The 23,214-nt window shown below is 40.4% G+C and overlaps 1 protein-coding gene across 2 annotated transcripts in view; it reads left to right on the top strand.

The window, feature by feature from the left end:
* The window catches only part of MYRIP (myosin VIIA and Rab interacting protein), a 224,192-nt gene that overhangs the window by 31,133 nt on the left and 169,845 nt on the right, over positions 1–23,214 (top strand). For both annotated transcript variants that reach the window (XM_061196590.1, XM_061196589.1), the window contains exon 2: positions 11,324–11,467. In XM_061196590.1, coding sequence (XP_061052573.1) covers positions 11,358–11,467 — 110 coding nt within the window. In that variant the 5' untranslated portion in view covers positions 11,324–11,357. The remainder of the gene's footprint in view (positions 1–11,323; positions 11,468–23,214) is intronic.

The following is a 23,214-nucleotide window of genomic DNA, read 5'->3' as shown; positions in this document are numbered from 1 at the left end:
CATCGCTAAGGGAAGCTTCTGCCTGTGCTCCTCCCTCAGCCTGGATACCTGCCAACCCTTGCCCCACCTAAGGGCCCTGGCCGAGGCAGGACCGACACCCGGAAGTCTCTCCATCTCTGGCTCCTGCCCTCCCTCTTTCCCCTGATCCAGGGGCAATGACTCCCGGCCCATTCCTCAGGTAGCCCTTACCACTTTGGGCCTGATTATCCTTTATCGCCAGCTGTCCCAGCCTCTATTCAGTGAAGGTATGAACAAACAGTACTCACCCTGGGTCCTGAGATTAAGTCCCAATGTGCATGACTAGGGGAACCCTCTGAGGTTTGCATACTAAAAACCCAGGCTCTGCAGCTGTTATTTGCTTACACTGTAATTGTGCTGTTTACATATAAACTGATACTTCTAAGTAAGTACCTGATAATAATTTGCTCTCTTTGGAAGGTAAATATTCTCCTTTTCTCATCTACTATTCATTGTCTTAATCCCTGTGTTTTGAGAACAAATGGAACGGTAAATTTTAGCCTACCATGTTTGATCACAAATTTGGAATTGATGAAGTCTGAATTAGTGAAGTTTTAATGCGTATGTTTTCACAGTCTTATGTGGTCAAGTTCCAAATGCAGCCAGCTGTCAACTCTTATCTTGACACACTTTTATTACAGTCAGAAGAAATGTACCAGACTTTTATATAATAGAGGGAGCAAAGAGCATCATTATCCAGTTGAAACTGAAGAGGAAATTCTCAGTGGGCTGAAGAGCTGTGTATTTTTATCGAGTGTTCATTAGCTGTCCTCTGTGCAAGGGATCAACATGAAAACACCCAAAGGATGGGAAGCAGACAGAGAAAAAGCCCAAAAGGCAGGAGAGGCATTGCAGGGCTTCCACTGTGACCAAAGGCTCAGAAAACAAGAGCAGGGGATTGTAGGCATTGCTCTAATTCAAGATGGCAGAGAAATGCACTGGGCTCTACTACAGACCTATTAGTTTGGTCATTGTAGATAAGGCCAGAAAAATGCAATCAAGGTTTATAAACCAGGTCATTTATATGCCAGTAATGTGTAATGTGTATATGTGTCTGTATTAGCCAGAGTTTCCAGAAAAACAGAACCAATAGGATATGTGTGTCGTATATATATGTGTGTGTGTGTATATATGTATAAAATAAAAAGATTTATTTTAAGGAATTGGATCACATGATCATGTAGGCTCACAAATCCCAAGATATGCAGCTGGAGACCCAGGAGAGCCAGTGATGTAGTTACAGTCTGAGTCGGAAGCCTGAGAACCAGGAGAACCAATGGTGTAATTTCAGTGTGAAGGCCTGTACTGTAGCAGTAGTGAAGGCCCCTTTGTGAACTCTGCTGGGCATACCTGGGGCTACTGGGAAGCACATAGTAAGAGGCTGACAGCTATGTAGCTTTCAGTTTAGACCAGGTTTTCTCAACCTTGGCATTATTGACATTTTGGACCAGATAATTCTTTGTTGTGGGGAGCTGTCCTGTGCATCATAGGATGTTTAGTAGCAACCCCTGGCCTCTACCCACTAGATGCCAGTAGCACACCCTATTAGAAACAACTAAAAATTTCTCCAGACATTGCTGATTACCTCCTGGGAGGCAATATGGTGCTCAGTTGAGAACCACTGGTTTAGTCTCCCATTTTATTTCCCTTCCACCCCCTCCTCCTGCTAACTCCTTCCACTCTGTGCTCAGGGTGTGTGTGTGCCCATCTAATACCGTTTGAAACATCTCCCAATACCTGTTGCCAGCAGAGGCTGTGGCAGCAGCTCCCCCACTTTTACCATCCTTACTTCTGAAGAAGTTTCCACCAGGATCTAATAGGTAGAAAATGCCATCAACTCTCAAATGGATGGGGATAATGAGATCTCCCCACCAATTTTCAACTTCTAGAGCTGCTCTCATTTGCCAGAAATAAAATCAAAGTATCACTTCTGTTTAATGGGGAAGGAAGTTTTGCCTCAAATAGCATAAGCTTGGAGCCTCCATGAGGTATCAGGAGGGTCAATGGTTCAGATGGAGGTCACAGGGGCTATAAGAGCTGATGCCTGGCTGTCTCAGGGTGATGGCATCCAGACTATAGGAAGCCATAGGTTCCCTGTGCAGCTAGGCTTGGAGCTGATCTGGCTTTTCTGCAGATCTCACCCTTTTTCTGCAAGGGTCCCTTGTAGAATTTTAGTCTGCAGAGTATGCCTGGGGACAGCCATTCATAGGCCAGAGTGTCCCTGGGGCCAGAGGGAATTACTTTTTAAATTTTTTCTTTCATTTAGCAATCAAGATTGTATTGGATTCTCTTGGCCCTTACATTTCCATATGAATTTTTGGATCAGCTTGTCAGTTCTTGCAAAAAAAGAAGCTGAGATTTTGATAAGAATTGCGTTGAATCTGTAAATCAATTTTGAAAGGTCTGCTATCTTAACATTGTCTTCCAATCCATGGGATGTGTTTCCTGTGTTTAGTGTACAAGTCTTAAACCTCTTGTGATAAAATTACTCATAAGTATTTTATTTTTTGATGCTATTGTAAATAAAATTGTTTTCTTAATTTCATTTTTTGAAGTGTTCATTTATAGTGTATAGAAATATGATTGATTTGTGTATACTGATCTTGTATCTTGCAACCTTGCTGATCTCAGTTTTTTGGTTTTAATTGGTTTTGTGTATGTGTATTCCTTAGAATTTTCTATATATGAGATGAATATTTTCTCTGAATATTGATAATCCCAATTTTTCCTTCCCAATTTAGATGCTTTTTAGTTCTTTTTCCTGCCTATTGCCCTGGCTAGAACCTCCAGTACAATACTGAATAGAAATGGTAAAAGTGACAATCTTGTTGTGTCCATGACATTTGGGGGGAAAGCATCTATCCATTCACATTGAGTATGGTGTTGGCTGTGAGTTTTTTGTAGACAGCCTTAATCAATTCAAGAAAGCTCCCTTCTATTCCTAGTTTGTTGAGTATTTATATCAGAAAGAGTATTGGATTTTATCAAATGCTTTTCTGTATTAATTAAGATTATGTGATCTTTGTCCTTTATTCTATTAATATGCTATATTATATTCATTGATTTTCACATGTTCAACCAACCTTGAATTCCTGGCATAAATCCCACTTTGTTATGGTGTACATAATCCTTTTTTGTATGTTGCTGGATTTTGTTTGCTAATATTTTGTTGAGGATTTTTTCATCTATATTCGTAAGGGATATTGGTTTATAGTTTTATTTTATTGTGATATCCTTGTCTGTTTTTGGTATCAGGATAATTCTGGCTTCTTAAAATGGGTTAAGAAGTGTTTCCTCCTATTCTATTTTTTGGGGAAGAGTTTGTGAAGGATTGGTATTAATTTTTCTTTAAATGTTTGATAAAATTCACCAGTGAAGCCACCTAGCCCTCTGCTTTTCTTTGTGGAAGTTTTTGATTACTAATTCAATATCTTTACTAGTTATAGATCTATTCAGGATTTCTATTTTGTCTTGAGTCAGTTTTTGTAGGTGTCTTTCTAGGATTTTTTTCATTTCATCTAGGTTATCTAATTTTCTGGCATACAACAGTTCACAGTATTCCTTTGTAATCCTTTTTATTTCTGTAAAGTCAATAGTGATGGCCCTCTTTCATTCCTGATTTTAGTAATTTGAATCTTTTGTATTTTTTCTTGGTCAGCCTTGCCAAAGATTTGTGAATTTTGTTGATCTTTCCAAAGAACTAACTTTGGGTTTTGTTGATTTCTCTCTATTGTTTTTCTATTCCATTGATTTGTCTTTATTATTTCCTTCCTTCTGCTTACTTGGGTTCAGTTTGCTTTTTTTTTTTTTGTCTCTTAAGGTAGAAGGTGAGGTTATTGATTTGTGATGCTTCCTTTTTAATATAGGTGTTTATAGCTATAAATTTACCCATAAGCACTGGTTTAGCTGCATCCCATAAGTTTTGGTACATGTGTTTTCATTTTTATTTATCTCAAAGTATTTTCTTATTTCTCTTGACCCTTTGGTTATTTAGAGTACATTGTTTAATTTCCATATACATGTGAATGTCCCAAATTTCTTTCTGTTATTAATTTCTAATTTTCTTCCATTGTAGTTAGAGAACAGATTTTATATTATTCAACTCCTTTAAATGTATTGAGATTTATTTTACAGCCTAATATATGGTCTATCTGGAGAATATTCCACGTACACTTGAGAAGAATATATGTTGTACCATCATGTAGAGTGTTCTGTAGATGTCTGTTAGATCTAGGTAGCTTACAATATAGCTTAAATCTTCTATATCCTTGCTGATGTTTTGCTAGTTGTTCAATCCATTATTGAAGGTTAATATTGAAATCGCTAATGATTATTGCTGAATTGTCCATTTCTTCCTTTAATTCTGTCAGTCTTTGCTACAAAGACTTCCTTTAGTATTTCTTGTAAGGCAGGTCTGCTAGTGATAAAGTCTCTCTGTTTTTGCTTATCTGGAAGCCTTAATTGTCTTAATTTATCCTTCATTTTTGAAGGATACTTTTCTGGATATAGAATTTTTGGATAATAGTCCTTTCCTTTCAGTTCTTTGAATATATCATCTCAATATCTTCTGGCCTCCAAGATTCCTGATAAGAAGTCAGCAGTTGACCTTATTGAGGATCCCTCATGTGTGATGAGTCATTTTCTGTTTTACTTTCAAGATTCTGTATTTTCTTTGGCTTTTAACCATTTGACTATAATGTGTCTAGATGTGCATTCTTTGAATTTATCCTACCTAGAGTTTGTTGAGCTTCTTGGATGAGCAGATTAACACTTTTCATCAAATTTGGGAAGTTATCCACCATAATTTATTCAGTATTCTTCAATTCCTTTTTTTCACTCCTGTTAATTATCATTCCCAGGAGATAGAATCTGACATCCAGTATGGGTCAGGTGACACCCCTGGTCCAATCAGCTGTGCCCTGGTGGTGTGACCATGTCTCCTCTGGGCCATTCCTGTGTTCAGGTAAAGGATGAGTCTCAGAGAGGGGGCTGTTCATGGCAGGGATAACACCCTTGAAGGTGAAGGAATGAAGATCAGTGAGTCTTACAGCCCAAGCACCACTTGCTCAAAAGAAGTCACAGTGAAAGTACATATCGGACCATTTGTGTTTTTCTTTCCTTCCCAGGCAAGTTCTTTTCCTTTTTTACCCCCTGATAACAAGTGCCTTAAATGGGATAGCCCTAACATTTTGATTCCTTTGTAGGAATAAGAAATTTCTTTTCAGTTCTAGTCAAGATCTAGCCATGGTCAAAGAGGGAAGCCCTAGCAGTATTCACCCTTTATTACTTTTAGGACTTTGGATAGTCCAAGTTAATCTCTGTACTTCTCTCTATGTATTAGGTGCATCATCATCATCATCATCACCACCACCACCACACACACACACACACACACACACACACACTGTGGATTTGTAAAGATCCCATGCATGCATTTGTCCTTGACCCATCTGTTCTAGGTTCCTTTCTAGAATGTCGCTTGTGTAGACATTGACCTTTCATGATGAACCTCCCATTATGTATGTATTTCCTATTCTTGGAATGTCTGGTTTTTTTCATGTGCAAGGTTGTGCTTACTAGTTTCCTATAGAAGTATCTGTATCCTTCCTCTAGTTGTTCTAGCCAAGAATAGTAAAGACAATTCTACCTTTATTTTGGTTTCCTATCTTTAAATTTGTTTCCATTTGCTTTCCTTTTTAAGTCATCAGCTTCTTATAAAGCTCATATAACTCTGTAGCTTCTTATGATAATTGCATAAAAACCCCAGCTAAATCAATTCAGTAATTATATTAGAGTAGCTACTGGAATTTGTCATCATGGGATGGACTTATGGCAATAATTCCCAAATAGTCATTTCTTTGGATGTTAAGAGGTAGCTGTTATTAAAGAAAGAGGTATTTGCAGACAAATGCATTTGAGAACTACAGGGATAAACAAAATCAGACTGGTTCTTTGGTGACAGACTTCTTAGAGGTTCTGATAAGCTTATATGCACTGTGTATCCCTGAGAGGGCAATACAGTTTGAGGCATTTCTCACCTTTATTTCATCACAGAGCTCTCCTTTCTCAGATCGCTTGTGGGAACAGTGACCTGAGAAACACACATTAGGGAAATGGTGATATAATTAAATCTTTAAGTTTATTAATTTTCTCATTACTAAATTTTAAAATGTATTCTCTCTGCTACCATCCTAGCTGAGTATAAACCAGAGAAATCCAGGGGCAGGAGCACGGGTCTGGAAGTCAGAGCATCTGAACTGGTTTTGTGTCTGGGAAATCACTTCCCTTTGGGCAATGAAAGAGTCATACTTTCGTGACCTCTGACTCATGGACATTGAAGCTTTTCCAGCCCTAACGATGCTCTTTCTCTTGTGCAGGGAATCTAATTGTGTTTCCTGTAGAAAAGGGAAGAGCTTTTACCATTTCCCAAAAAGGGTTTCTCATTATTCTCTGTCTTATCCATTTACAGCTACTTTATTTATTTCTTTACAGAAACCATTTATCCCTCTTGAGTCCTGATCATTCTTTTTAGATTTGATATGATCAGAGTTATCACTTCTGTCTTGTACTAACTGGGCATCTTAGAATCTCATTTGGAATTCTCAGGAACCAAAAGCCAGTGAAGTGAAATGAAGGGGACAGACACGTCACCTTCTGGGAAACTCCAAAGTGCCATTATCACCTTTAATGGGGTGTTTTAAAGGAAGAAGTCGGTCTGCATTTTCCCTGTGCCCTCTAATCTGTTTCTCCCTGCTCATCGGGAGACTAGAAGATGGCAGCTATGAAGCTTCCCCTTTCCTGAGCAGCCTAGGGGTGGGACCTTATTTCTAATTCACTCCCTCAGACCAGCAGGTGCTCTAGGCACTCTCCCCACCCATAATGTGATTATCCCTAGCCAAATCTTTTGTGTCCTCCACAGAGGTCCCATTTTGTTCTGTATAGTTTTATCACATTTATTGCTAAAAATATATGTATACTTGACTTTCTGTGTTTTTGAACTTTATATAAAAGTAGTCATACAGTTTGTATGCTGTACATGCATATATATGTGGCTTCTCTATCTCAACAGCATGTTTTTAAGATTCATCTATGTGGAATATACCTTCAGAATGTTCTTTTTCATTGCAGTGGAGTATTCCATTGGTATGAAACAAGTATACAATATTTGTTTATCCTTCTTCCTGCTTATGGATGTTTGGGGTGGTTTACAGGTTTTACTTATTTGTTTTATTTTTTTTGTTATTTTGAATGTGACTGTCACTAATGTTCTTCTGTTAGGTTGAACTGTGTGAAATAGGCGTTTTTATAGGCTCCTATTTATTTCATATGATTCAACCCGATTCCTATCTGTTGGTGCATATTTGCAAGATTATATCTGAGGAATATACCTAGGTGTGGCAGAAATGCTAATTCATAGGTACATGTATCTTCAACTTTGAAAATGATGCCTAATTGTGTTATAAAGAGATTGTACCAATTTTTACTCACTATATCAAAATTGTCCCACCTCCTGTCAACACTTGATAAAGATGATTTTGGTGGGTGTGAAATATGGTTTTAATTGCAATTCTCTAGCTACCAATGACATTAAGCATCTTTTTATATGTGTATTTGCCATCTCTGTTTCTTCTTCTGTATAAAAATGTGGAAATGACTTTGGAACTGGCTAAGCGTAGAGGGTGGAAGAGTTTTGAGGTGTATGTTAGAAAAAGCCTAGGTTGCCTTGAGGAGACTATTGGGAGAAATATGGATGTTAAAGGTGATTATAGTGAGGTCTCAGGAAGAAAAACGGAGGGACTTCCCTGGTGGTCCAGTGGTTAAGACTCTGCACGTCCACTGCAGGGGGCGCAGGTTCGATCCCTGGTGGGGGAACTAAGATCCCACATGCCGTGTGGTGTGGCCAAAAAGTAAAATAAAATAAGAAAGAAAAGAGGAGAGCTGCAGAGAAAGCTTCTCTCATGTTAGAGAACACATATATCATCATGAACAGAATGTTGGTAGAAATGAATGTTAGAGGTACTGGTCTCAGACGGAAATGAGGAAGATTTTACTGGAAATTGAAGGAAAGCCGTTCCTTGTTATAAAGTGGCAGAGAATTTGGTTGAATTGTGTTCTAGTGTCTTGTGGAAAGCAGAACTTGTAAGTGATGATGAACTTGGATATTTAGCTGAGAAGAATTCTAAAATAAGTATTAAAGACTGGTTTGGTCTTGCTGCTATAATAAGATGTGAGAGGAGAGAGGTAAATTGAAGAAGGAATTGTTACACTAAAGGAACCAGAACTTGCAGATTTGGAAAATTCTGTCTATCCATATTGCAAAAATGAGAAAGTCTGTCTGTAGAGAGCAACAGAGGTGTGGCTGGACAGCCATTTGCTAAAGAGATTAGAGTGTGGCTCACGGATCCAGTCAACCATTGCAGCAGAAGCCGGGAATAGAGACGCCGTTATTCAGGACAGATCTGTAGAGGACCTCTTGTCTGATGGCTTGGCCCCTGTGAACTGCATGGGAAGCTGACAAAGTTTTTGAGAATTTATATCAACAGAAACACTGCCAGCTTAGGCTAAACAGAGACAGGACAAATGAGGGAAGGCTGTTGGATTTCTGAGAGTCTACAGGATGGGCCAGTAGAGCTATTTGGCTACAAACATGCATTATCCTTCAGGACAAGGGAAGAATGATCCTGAAGACAAATCAGAGGTCTGCAAGGGTGCCACTGTCACCATGACCTGGGGGATGGGGCTGTCCCTCCTCAATTACCAAGGGTGGGCCAAGCTGCTGTGGCTACACCCAGGGCCAAGGGGGTGGGACAGCCACCCTGGCAGGCTCGGAGGACAGAGCATGGAGCCCAAGAGGATTATCCTTGAGCCTTAAACAAACAAAACAAAACAGAAACAGACTCATAAATACAGAGAACAAACTGGTGGTTGCTGGAGAAGAGGGGGTCGGGGGAACAGATGAAATAGGTGAAGGGAATAAGAGGTACAAATATCCAATTATAAAATAAATTAGTCACCGGGATGTAAAGTACACACACAGGGATAAAAATTATTAAAAAATAAACATCAGAGATTATGCATGGAAAAAAGTACACATAGAGAACATGGTTAATAATATTGTAACAACTTTGTATGGTGACGATGGTAACTGGACTTACTGTGGTGATTATTTCACAATGTGTAAAAATATCGAATCACTATGTGGTACACCTGAAACTAATACAGTATTGTATGTCAAGTATAACTTAATAAAAAAAATCTAATGGAATTTGCCCTGCTTTCAGACTTGCTTGAGACCTAAGACTTCTTTCTCCTTTCCAGTTTCTCCCAGCTAGAATGGAATGCCTATCCCATGCCTGCCTCACTGTTCTATTTTGGTAACAGGTAACTTGTCTGGTTTCACAGGTTCACAATGGGAAACGAATTTTGCCTCAGGATGAATCATACCTCAAGTCTCACCTATACCTAATTTAGATAATAATGAGATGAGAATTTGGACTTCGAGTTGATGCTGCAATAGGTTGGGACTGTGGTGGCTGTTGGGATGGGGGTGAATGTAATTTACATGTAAGAAGGACAAGATATCTGGGGGAGCAAAGGGTGAAGTGTTACAGGTTGAGTTGTGTCCCCTGCCAAATTCATACATTGTAGTCCTAACCCCAGTAACTCAGATTGTGACTGTGTTTGGAAGATAGGACATTTAAAGAGCCAATTAAGTTGAAATGATGGTGTTAAGGTGGGCCCTAATCCAATATAATTGGTGTCCTTATAAGAAGGAAAAATTCAGACATAGGTGTGCACAGAGGGAAGACCATGTGAAGACACAGGGAGAAGATGGCCATCTATAAGCCACGGAGAGAGGCTTCAGGAGAAGTCAACTCTGCCGACATCTTGACCTCAGACTTCTAGCCTTCAAGACTCTGAGAAAATACATTTATGTTATTTAAGCCACCTAGTCTGTGGTGCTCTGTTACAGCAGCCCTAGCCGATTAATACACCTACCTATATGCCAATACCACTCTGCCTCGATTATTGTAGCTTTATAATAAAGACATTCAGTATTGAGTAGAGGTTGTAAGGGTGGTCATTCTTGCCTTTCTCCTGATCTTAGGGGGAAACAGTCTTTCATCATTGAATATGATGTTAATTGTAGGTTTTTGTTGTTGTTTTTTTTTAATGCCTTTTATATGATTGAGGAAGTATCTTCTAGTCTTAGTTTTCAGAGGGTTTCTATTATGAATGGGCATGGAAGTTTGTCAAATGCTTTTTCTGCATCTATTGAAATGATCGGATGATTTTTCCCTTTTATTTTGTTAATGTGGCAGATTACTCTGATTGATTTTTGAATGCTGAAACAACGTTGCATTGCTTAGATAAAACTCACTTGGTCATGTTATATAATAATGCTTTTGAAATCTTGCTGCATTGGTTCCACTAATATTTTGTTGAGAATGTTTACATTTACGTTTGTGCTGCCCTTCAGTTCTGGGCAGTTTTTTGGAATTATGTATTTGATTCATCCCTGGGTACAGCCATTCATTAAAAATGATTTTTAAAAATATAGTTTCCCATAATTTTTAGGTATGCACTGCTGGGAGGTATGACTTTGAAATATCATCTTTTCTAGTTCTGAGAAAATGTCTAAAAAGATTATTTTACTATATATATATATTTTTTTTGGCAGAGGAGAGTTTATTGATTTCTAGTTTATATTTCATAGTCATGTGATAAAAACTTCAAGGGATATAGTATATATAGGATTTTTTTTTACACTTTTATTTATTTATTTGGCCTGACCATGCGGTTTGCGGGATCTTAGTTCCCAGACCAGGGATTGAACCCGGGCCCCCAGGAGTGAAAGCCCAGAATCTTAACCACTGGACTGCCAGGGAATTCCTCTATGATTTTTTTTTAAGTATGATTTATTTTATCTTACAATTATGTGTGATATTTAAAATTTGAAACTTCAAACCATAGAACTTTAGAAGTTTTAGATATTGTGTTTTGGTGTTTTGTGGAAATCCACACCAGGTCTCATGTATGCTTCATTCTGTCGAAAAGAATAATTTATCTATTTTTTTCTAATTTAAGAGTTGGGATAAATGACACCGTTGAGAAGTTACCTTCTCTTTTTCTCCACAGTCTTGCTGAAGTTGTCTGTAAATGTTTGTTGAGTATGAGAGCAGAGCAGGATACTATCTTATGTAAACACTGTGTCTAATTTTGTTTAATAACAACATTGGTTGATTTTATCCATGGAGGACTTTTATCTTGCCCTCAATTTGTGGTCTCTCCTTTGATTTCTCAGGTCTCGTTCCATTGTCTGTGTTTGGTGTTAAATCATGGGGAGGAAGCTGGACCTGTCTGGTCTGACCGATGATGAAACAGAGCATGTTCTCCAGGTGGTTCAGCGAGACTTCAATCTCCGAAAAAAAGAGGAAGAGCGGCTCAGGTGAGATGCTTCTATTTCCCACCTGGGTACAGTGAACCATATGTGGACAAGTGAAACAGGCTTCCTGAGTGTTCCTTGCTGCCAGCCCTACGCTCAAAGTCTTTATGTCATGTAAACACACAGAAGAAGAATGTCCTTCCCTTTGTAGTCAGGCTGGCCAGCTTCAACACTGGGCATCACAATGTCAGCTCAGAAATGTGACTGTTCACACTCGCAGTCAAGTTTGTGTTCGGCTTCTCACCCTGTAAATTATTAGCTCTAGAATGGATGGAGTTCATGCTGACGGTGGCTGTTTAGAGCTTGCTCCTGGCTTTAATTTTCTTGTCGGCAGGTACTACTGAAGAATAACCAAAGTGTTATATAAATGGGAGAATTAGATTCATAGCTGTACAACCTTCTGTTAGAGCTCTCAGCTACCATGGTGCAGGAAGAGAGCTCTGAAGACCTGGTACAAGGAAAGTGACCACCAGGCTGGGATGGGGTTACCTGGCTCAGCATCATCCTCCTCATTTTATACAGGGAAAAACTGAGACACAGAGATGGGGGCCTTGTGACTCCTCTGCAGTTGGTATTTCCTCGTGGGATGTTCTTGGAAGTACTGTTGCTGTCTAAATTTGGAAGAAGTCAGAGTGATGGAAATGCGGTCATGTGTTGGGGTTTGTGTGTTAGAACCTGATGGCAAGTCATCATGAGCTCCCCTCCTCCATAAACCTGTTTTCCCTCGGGATTCCACAGGTTTGTCATGGCACTGTCTCCTTCCTTAGCCACTGAGCTCAAAACCTCAGTCTTTATCATTCTTCCCCTGACTTGGTCCCCACACAGGGCAGGGCCAGGCCCTGTTATTTCTGCCTCCTCAGCATCTCTCCCAGCCCTATCCCAGTCCAGCTTTCGTGGCTTTTCATCCCAGTTGTTGCAGTCACCTTCTCTATGATCCTCCTGCCTCCAGTCCTCCAGGGTGGTGCCCCATTTCAGCTCTAACCATGCCCTTTCCCACTCTGCTTAAAATTGACATGGGTTGTTTTCCTTTGCCCTTGGAGTTTCTCAGACTTTCTGTTTCTGTAGAATATTTACCTCCCTTACTTGTAAGTACTCTAGTGTAATTTACTTTACTTCCACCATGATTTTTTCCCATATCGTATATATTTAATATGTGCTTATTAGATGGAAGACAAGAAATCTGTTAATTAAGTAGTTATTTGATTTAAAAACCATGTGCCACAAAAAAAGACATATGGATCAATGGAACAGAATAGAGAGCCCAGAAATAAACCCACACAATTACGGTCAATTAATCTTCAACAAAGGAGGCAAGAATATACAATGGGAAAAAGACAGTCTCTTTAGCAAGTGGTGCTGGGAAAGTTGGACAGCCTCATGTAAATCAATGAAGTAAGAATACACCCTCTCACCATGCACAAAAATAAACTCAACATGGCTTAAAGACTTAAACATAAGACATGATACCATAAAACTCCTAGAAGAGATCATAGGCAAAACATTCTCTGACATAAATCATACCAATGTTTTCTTAGGTCAGTCTCCCAAGGCAATAGAAATAAAAACAAAAATAAATAAATGGGACCTACTCAAACTTACAAGCTTTTGCACAGCAAAGGAAACCTTAAACAAAATGAAACAACAGCCTACGGAATGGGAGAAAATATTTGCAAATGATGCGACTGACAAGGGCTTAATTTCCAAAATATACAAACAGCTCATACAACTCAACAACAAAAAACAAACAACCCACTTGTAAAATGGGCAGAAGACCTAAATAGACAGTTCTTCAAAGAAGAAATACAAATGGCCAATAGGCACATGAAAAGATGCTCAATATTGCTAATTATTAGAGAAATGCAGATCAGAACCTCACACCGGCAGAATGGCCATCATTGAAAAGTCTACAAATAACGAATGCTGGAGAGGGTATGGAGAAATGTGAACCCTCCTACACTGTTGGTGGGAATATAAGTTGGTACAGACACTATGGAAAACAGTATGGAGGTTCCTCAGAAAACTAAAAATACAATTACCATATGATCCAGCAATCCCACTCCTGGGCATATATCCAGACAAAACTCTAATCCAAAAAGATACATGCACGCTTATGTTCATAGCAGCACTATTCACAATAGCCAAGACACGGAAACAACCTAAAGGTCCATTGACAGATGAATGGATAAAGAAGATGTGGTACATATATACAATGGAATACTACTCAGCCATAAAAAAGAATGAAATAATGCCATTTGCAGCAACATGGATGCAACTAGAGATTATCATACTAAGTGAAGTCAGAAAGAGAAAGACAAATACCATATGATATCACTTACATGTGGAATCTAAAATATGACACAAATGAACCTATCTACGAAACAGAAACAGACTCACAGACATAGAGAACAGATTTGTGGTTGCCAAGGGGGAGGGGGTTGGGGGAGGGATGGAGTGGGAGGTTGGGGTTAGCAGATGTAAGCTTTTATATATAGAATGGATAAACAACAGGGTCATACTGTATAGCACAGACAACTATATTCAAAATCCTATGATAAACCATAATGGAGGGGCTTCCCTGGTGGCACAGTGGTTAAGAATCCAGCTGCCAATGCAGGGGACACAGGTTCAAGCCCTGGTCCGGAAAAATCCCACATGCCGCAGAGCAACTAAGCCCGTGCGCCACAACTACTGAGCCTGAACTCTAGAGCCCGTGAGCCACAACTACTGAGCCTACATGCCACAACTACTGAAGCCCACGCGCCTAGAGCCCGTGCTCCGCAACAAGAGAAGCCACCGCAGTGAGAAGCCCACGCACCTCAACGAAGAGTAGCCCCTGCTCACTGCAACTAGAGAAAGCCCGCGTGAAGCAACAAAGACCTAATGCAGCCAAAAATAAATAAATAAAAAGTAAATAACATTTTAAAAAAACATATGGAAAAGAATATTTTAAAAAAGAATATATATATGTATAACTGAATCACTTTGCTGTACAGCAGAAATTAACATGACACTGTAAATCAACTGTACTTTAATTTTAAAAAAATCAATGTGCCAGGCACTGTTCTAGCTGTTGGATACATAACAGTGAGCAAAATAAGTCTTTGCCCCATGGAGTTTATATTCTAGAGCTGTGCTACCCATACTGTAGCCACCGACTACGTGTGGCTTCTGTGCACTTGTAATGGGGTGAGTCTGAATTGAGATGCACTTTAAGTGTAACATACACACCAGATCTCAAAAATTTAGTACCAAAACATGTAAGATATCTCATTAATAATTTTTATATTGACTACATTTTGAAGTGCCAATGTTTTAGATATACAAGCTTAAAGAAAAGACATTAAAATTAATTTTTCCTGTTTCTTTTTACTTTTTTTTCATATGGCTACTAGAAAATTTAAAATTAGACATGTCTCACAATATATTTCTATTGGCTAGTGCTGCCCTAGAGGGAGGAGAGAGAGAGGAAGTAAATAAATACAAACATATTTATATGTATTAGGTAGTGGTGAGAGCCATGAAGAAGAATAAAGCAGGGGAGGGGGACAGAGACTGGCCAGGGATGGGCAGGGTGCTCTCTTTTGCACGGGCTGGTTGGGGAAGACTTCTGTGGTGAGACTTGAGCAGAGACTTGCTGGAGGTGAGGGAGGGAGCTGGGCTGCTCTTTGGGGTAATATCAAGCAAGGTGGAGGGAACAGCAAATGTCAAGTTCCGATTCAGGGATGCGCCTTTATGTTTCCAGAGGAGCTGGAAGGGAGGGAGCCAGGGGGAGTGTAGTAGTAGAACAAAGTCCAAGCAATATCCTAAGCCCAAACCACGTGTAGTAAATCCAAACTCAAAACCACTGCAATTGTCAAACCTTTCCCTGACTCTCTGCATTGCTTGGATTTAGGAGACAAGAAAGAGTCTTCGAAGCTATGTTACAGAAAGTATTTTTGAATTCTTTAATATTTGCTTCAATGAGCATAAGACGCAGAATGGAAGATTTTTCTTTTAAGGTTTCAAACTGAATTGTGTTTATTTTCTCCCGGCCAGCTGTTCCTTATTTACCTAGTTTCTCTGGTTAGGTTTTGTGAGGGTAGGTCTTGGGTGTAGAGGTTACACAGTGTTTCTAATGATCTGTTCTTCAGTGTTGACATAAAATGTAGTAAATAGTAGTGAAAACGTGAATTAACTGTCCTCAGAACATATGATGGTAAGGGAAACAGAGAGAGTAGGGCTGAAGCATTCAGCACAATTAGGAAATAAATTCATGGAAAGATAACTAGAAGATATAACAGCTGTGAACTGGCACTGCCCTGGGTGCTCTGCACAGTTCATACTATTGATTCGTCATAGGAGTCCCCGTAAGGAGGATCCCCATTTACATGAAGGCACCCAAACACAGAGAGGTTACAAAGCTTTCTCAGAATCACACAGTTAATTGGGGTAGAGCCAGGATTCTGTTTCCCACAGCCTCTGAATTATACAGACTGGATTAAGCCTTTTCAAAACTGTTCTTCTGTGCAGGTAGAAGAGCCCTGTCCCCCACTCCCCACCTCACCCCCTAATGAGCACAGTCACACCACAACTGGGTATATCAGCTCCTGTGTATATGCACAGTCATAGGTCTTCCTGTATAAAGAGACTCTGTGGACCCCATTTCACTAAGATTATGTGCATTCCCAGCACTGGGGATGTGGGGTATTGAACATTTAATCCCATTAAAGGCTATACGCATAGTAGGACTATTTGGGGGGAAGACAGAGGACTGGGTGGGCCTGAGAATAGTGGACATGCAGCGGCAGACAGAGGAGGGGGTACTTATGTACAAACAAGTGCAATAGAGTGAGTGTTGATTGCATTTTCCAGGACACACCGTAGTATTAAAACTATAGATGGAGCACGTCGGAGAACAAAAGACATGTTGACCCCTGCTCCTACCTCCAGGGGCTTGGGGTCTAGACAAATCAGGTGAATGTGTAGAAAATACACACTATACTTGATTAATTTTATTCTTTGTTTTTCTTTCTTATCAGATGCTTTCATGCAAACATTGAAAAACAAAATGGTAAAGACCTTACAATGAAAAGCACCAGTCCTCCGCTCCATGTTTAATCGATTTTGTCCTTAGTTCTGTAGTCCTCCTAGCATTACCTCCATAAATCTAAAAAAATATGCTTATGTTGCTATTTCTCGATGTATCAATTTTAGATAGTCTTTCCTTTCTCTGTTCTGAATGGTGGGGATTTTGCTCACTTACATAGACTACTTTTACTTTTTGTTTCTTGATGGTTATATTATTTGTGGTTTGGTTTTCTATTGGTCATCTTTCAAACAAACAGTATACAGAAACCTCTGGGTCTCGTTCCATCCACATTCACCACCCTTTCTTGGTTCTGGCAGCACACGTATTCGTATGGCTAGTATGCATATGGCATCCCTACCTTCCATCAACCACCCTTTCCACTTTCCTTATCTCACATCTGTCCCTGCTGTACCTGTACTCTTACATATTCAAGGGCTGTTCTGCAAACATAAATTTGAGTCTTTCTTGTTTTGTTCAGAGGTTGACACTAATGTTGAAAATCAATAGGCAGCCCTTAAGTTATTATGATTGAAAATAGTGTTTGCTGCTCTCTTTTCCAGAACTTCATTGAAATCTGCAGGTGGCTCATTGGTCCCCTCCTTTTCTTTTCACTTTTATGAATTAATTACACCTTTATTTCTTCGCTGTCATTTTAAAGGAGTCTTGGGAAGGAGGGGAGGACACTAAGTGTTTGTTTAGTCTGCCATCTGGAACCTATTGGCCACAGTAACTTACTTGCTGGTCAGGGCCACGGAGGAGACTGGGGGAGGTACAGACATGAAGGGTACTCCCTGTGTGCAGAGTATACCCAGAGCATGCTCTGGGGTCACACAGAAGTGGATATAGGTCCTTGTACCACTGCTTAACACACATTAGATGGAGGGAGCCTGACCCCTAAGACACCGGATAGAGGGGAGTTTCTGATGACCAGCAGGGGACTTCGTGTCCGAATGAAATAAACTTTTGTTGGGATAAATCACTGAGGCCTCAGGGTTTATTTGTTATAGCAGCATAGCCTAGTATTACATTGACTGATATAGTTTCTGGGGCCATCTGGCCCCTCATGTAGTAGAAGATACCTGTGGAAATATCTCCAGACTTACAGTAGAATCATAATTTATACCCTGTGATTTTATATTATCAGGCGCGTTTGCAAACTGGTTTTTAAAATGAGTGTTAATTGCATGGTACTCTGGTGTTCAGACTGAGATGTTTATGAGATAGCCACAGCCTTAAAGTTTCTCATTTAAAATGTGCTGGCCAGAAGCTAGTTAGCATCTGGGTAACTTCCAAAGATTTGCTGGTGCTCTAATGGACTTGGTCTGTGGGGGAGCAGTGGTTAGATTTGATGAAATGGTTTCCCGTAACTGCGACGGGCCATTAATTTTCCAGGTCTGCTGAACTGAGAGTGTGCTTCTGCCTGCCAAGGACTGCGGGGCCCAGGAGAGGCCAGGCCAGGGGAAGGAAGGGAGGGGAGGATGGAGAGCATGAGTGGCAGGGCACTTCCCGTCTAGTCTTTCTCTGAGAGGCTCAGTGGCTGTAGCTCAGCAGCTGCAGTGTGTAAATTCCTCCTCCTTGGGCCTGCATTAAGAGGGGGATTAATGCACTTGGAGACCTGTTTCTGTTACTCACTTGCTGACATGGCCTGTGCTCTCTCTGCCACCTCAGTGACAGGATGTGAGGGCAATCGTCCATCCCCCAAGAGTCAGGTCTAAGTGAGAAAATAACTAAGAGCTGCCAGGGCGTGTGGAAGGACCACTGCAGGAAAGCAGAGAATCTCCCCCAAACTAGAAGTGCTTTGTGTTTCTAGTCTGTTATACAGAAACTCCTTTGAGGTTTAACCACGATTTTACAAAATAAAGAGAACACAGTGCTTTTAATGAAATGAGTTAGTGATCTTCATTCAAAATTCATTTTAAACAAATTGAAATTTTAGTATGAGAACTTAATTTTTCAAGAAGTTTCTTTTTCAAAAAGTAAAACGGCTTTGTTCTCAAGGTCCCTAGTTTGGACAATTAAATTGATCGAATTAATTAACAAACACTCCTGGTCATATACTTCTTTGAAGCTGGAAGTCAGATTGCCTCGTCTTTACTCAGTTGGAATAAATATGCCCTGTGGTTTATGAAATAACTATGCCTTCACAGAATGCATCTGCCCTGCATCTCCTCACTGGCCCCTTGTAGCTCCTGAGAGGCCACAATAACAGTGTAGCACTAACCTGTCCAAGTGATGCATCTGCTGTCTCAGAGAGAGCATGCTGCAAGGCAGGAGTTCCTTCCTCTGCACCACTAGATCAGGTTGGCTGGCCAGTCACCCGGCAGGGCTCTGAAATAACAGAGCCCAAAGAAGGCGCACTGTGTGGTGGAGTGGGAAGTCGGACACAGCTCTGTCTGAGAGTCACTTTGTGATGGGGGAAGGCCCAGCAACTCGGAGACACCAGGAATGGTCCTGGAGACTTGTGTAGGGCAGGTGTGAGGACCTCAGAAGCAGGACGTGCGTAGCATAGAGCGTATCAGTCTCAAAGCTAGAGCGGACCTCACAGATTTTTTAAAATCGCCTTTTTACTTATTACTGGTATTTTTAATAACGAAAAGGTCACATATATTACATCAAAGCTATTGGATATCCATTCATTTGCTTCACAATCATATATTGAATGTCAGGAGCCTCCTGGGGAAACGTGAGGGGGATGAAAGAGTGGGGGAGGGCGAGAGGGGTTCACAAAGTTAATAAGTGCCTAACCCTTGAGAAAAAGTCCAGAAGGTGAGCTAAGTCTGATATGAATAATTAGGATGCTATAGAGAGTGAGAAATAAAAGCATTATGGCAGACCCATGGGAATACTTTCATCTTGGAGATGGGAGGTAGGAAAAAGGAAAGACTTCCTGAAGGAGAGGTGCATTTATTTGATCCCTGAAGGTAGACAGGATTCTTTAAGTGGGTTGAAACAAAGGTCTGTGCACCAGGGAGCATCCTGAGCGAAGTGATATGGATAGAAAAGAGGGCATGTTTTCTCAACCCCAATCAGGAGCTGTGATGGGGCAGTGGAGGAAGTGACTGCTTTGACAACAGTCCCTTTTGTGCTATGGCTCATCGTGTGGAAGAGTGGTGTTCCAGGAATAGCAACCCCTCCCATGCCCAGCCACCGTGAGAAAAGAGCTATTCTTTCCAAAGTGGGGAAAGTGAGGCTCTAAAAAGAAGTTAAAAAGTGGCCCCAGGTTGGGCTTCCCTGGTGGCGCAGTGGTTGAGAATCTGCCTGCCAGTGCAGGGGACATGGGTTCGAGCCCTGGTCTGGGAGGATCCCACATGCCGTGGAGCGGCTGGGCCCGTGAGCCACAATTACTGAGCCTGCGCGTCTGGAGCCTGTGCTCCGCAACAAGAGAGGCCGCGATAGTGAGAGGTCCGCGCACCGCAATGAAGAGTGGCCCCCGCTTGCCACAACTAGAGAAAGCCCTCGCACAGAAACGAAGACCCAACACAGCCATAAATAAATAAATTAAAAAAAAAAAAAAGAATTAATGTCTCTTTTAAAAAAAAAAAAAAAAACTGGCCCAGGTTGTACATAGTGAAAGGTAGAATCAAACCTAGGCAGTGTCACACCAGAGCTAGGACATCACACTGCCTTGGTACTGAAAACAAGGGGACCCAGGTGTCATGGGACAGAATGGGTGAAATTAGGGCCATCTTAGAAAATCTGGTACCTGTGCTTGCTAAAACTTGGGGTAACATTCCAAGGGATGGGAAAGTAGTAGGGTTTAAGTCAGGATATGGGGAAGGGTAACTGGGACATTACAGTAGTCATTAGCCACACGTGGCACTGAGCCCTTCAAATATGGCTTATCCAAACGGAGATGTAGTCGAAATTACTCTGGATTTCAGAGCTCTAGTATGAAAAAGAATGTAAAGTATCTCATTAATAATTTTATATTGAAAACACATTGAAATGTATCTAAAATTACATTTTAAGTAATATGTATAATTAAAATTAATTTCACCTGTTTCTTTTTTACTTTTTAAAACTGTGGCTACTAGAAGACTTTATATATATTGCTTACATTATATTTTTATTGGCCAGCACTGGTTTGGAATGCTAGGTTAAGTAATTTGGAATTTATGGGATCAGAAAGTAAGCTTTCTTCCCCAATTTTGTTTAAGGCTAGTCCTTTTCTTTGAGGTTTGTAGGTATCTGAAAGATCCAGCGAATGTCTTAGCTACCTAACTGTGCATTGGCCTTTGCTATCAACAACTGTTATATCTGCCATGTGAAGGTGATCTCAGAATAATAGCCTGGTATTGGCTTCCCTGTACAGTTTAAAAGGAAAGCACACTGTGATCGTGCCATATTCACCATGGAGAGCTTGCCATCTCAGAATGGAATAAACCTTTTGATGTTTCTTTGAAATTAATGGTTGACCAAGTATATGTCATGATTTTTGAAATAAGAAAGTGGCCTTAGGATGTCCTCATATTCATAATTTGTATAATGTCTCTGGTACCATAAAACTGTAAGTTATCACATATTCGCCTGTGGGGACCTGCTTTTAAGAATGGCCAAGGGAGTTTGATGCTGCAAATGGACTTATAATGTAGAAAAAGAATCATACTGATGCTCTTATTTACTTTTTAATTTGTAACCCTTCAAAGATGTATGGTTACTAATTTGTAAATTCTGGATACCTTCTCCCCATAATCCCATATTCTTTAATAACGATATTCTAGATTGCTTTTGTGGCTCTAAGTTCCTGATCTTATTTGCTTTTCCACTCCCAGTGTCAGAGGCTCAATTCTGCTGGGCTCTGATAAAGCTTTTGTGGTACTAATTCTTGGCCAGACTTTCATTCCTCAGACCTCTGGCTCCAGAAAGCATTTCTTTGGCATTTGGTGCACATAGAATTCAGGACTTGAAAGAGAATAAGGAAGAAAGTTTCTGCAGCTATTGTGAAAGCAGCTTTTTTCAACCGCAGTAATTCAGACACGTCCACAAGCATTTAGCCAGAAACGGTCTGAAACTCAGAGTTTGTGAACACAGGTGGACGTTGTGGAAATCAGAGTTTTACCTTCACCCTGTGCTGTGCTAGTGGAATGACAATTTCCTTGTCCCCATGACCTTCTTCAGTACCTGGAAACAGGCCCCTGCCTTCACCTCCTTACTCAGCTCCTGAAGAAAACAGGCCCATCTCGAACCTTCCTGTACTGTTGGTAGGAATGTAAGTTGGTGCAGCTACTATGTAAAACAGTATGGAGGTTCCTCAGAAAACTAAAAATACAATTACCATATGACCCAGCAATCCCACTCCTGGGCATGTATCCAGACAAAACTATAATTTGGAAAGATACATGCACTCCTATGTTCATAGCAGTACTATTTACAATAGCCAAGACATGGGAACAACCTAAATGTTCATCGACAGATGAATGGATAAAGGAGATGTGATACATATATACAATGGAATACTACTCAGCCATAAAAAAGAACGAAATAATGCCATTTGCAGCAACATGGATGGACCTAGAGATTATCATACTAAGTGAAGTCAGAGAAAGACAAATACCATATGATATCACTTACATGTGTAATCTAAAATATGACACAAATGAACCTATCTACAGAACAGAAGCAGACTCTCAGACACAGAGAATAGACTTGTGGTTGCCAAGGGGGAGGGGGTTGGGGGAGGGATGGAGTGGGAGGTTGGGGTTAGCAGATGTAAGCTATTATATATAGAATGGATAAACAACAGGGTCCTACTGTATAGCACAGAAAGCCATGTTCAATGTCCTATTAAAACAGGAGGGAAGGGGGCAGGGCACAACCTTTGAAAGAATGACATAGCCCAAGGACATGACATAAACTGATTAGAACCAAATGGGTCCAAGATGGCAGACAAGTCGACTTCCACTAGACCTTGAGCCTCAGTATATGCTTACTGTAACACATCAGCAAGCTAAATGACACACCTACAGGCACCATGACGGTTCCAAGGCCACCATAAGGATCAAAAAGTGGGCAGTGGCCCAATTCCTGGGAATCCCCACCCCTTCCCGAAATAGCTGAATACTCCTCCCACTCATTAGTCTATGAAATTACCCACCACTATAAAAACTGACAACCCCATACCCTGATTCCTTTCTCACCTTCTGAGATGGCCCACTCTCTCTGTCTGTGGAGTGTGTTTCTCTCTAAATAAATCCACTTCTTACCTATCACTTTGTCTCTCACTGAATTCTTTCTGTAATGAGACATCAAGAACCTGAGCTTCATTAAGTCCTGAAACCAGGTGTGTGATCTCAGTTGGAAGACTGTGGGTTTTGGCCCGGTTCGAGTCCCAGCCATGTGGGTTCAAGTCCCAGTCTGAGTTTAGGCCGGGTTCAAGTTCTGGCCGCATGTGTTCAAGTCCCAATCTGAGGTGCACAGTTTCACTATGATAAACCATAATGGAAAAGAATATTAAAAAAGAATGTGTGTGTATGCATAATTGAATCACTTTGCTGTACAACATTGTATATCAACTATACTTCAATTAAAAAAATGTTAGTGAGGATAGAAAAAAAGAGAGAGAGAAAGAAAGAAAATAGGCCCATCTCCTGGATCAGTTTCTAAGTTGATACCATAATGAAGTAAATTCATGAACCTCTCTGACTCTTGGAATAACTTTTAATGAGTTCCTTCTTTCAGATGA

The sequence above is a fragment of the Eubalaena glacialis genome, chromosome 7 (assembly GCF_028564815.1).
Source record: "Eubalaena glacialis isolate mEubGla1 chromosome 7, mEubGla1.1.hap2.+ XY, whole genome shotgun sequence".
NCBI classification, from domain to species: domain Eukaryota; kingdom Metazoa; phylum Chordata; class Mammalia; order Artiodactyla; family Balaenidae; genus Eubalaena; species Eubalaena glacialis.
Note: the sequence above shows the minus strand (reverse complement) of the source record. Positions and strands in the feature narration are given on the sequence as shown.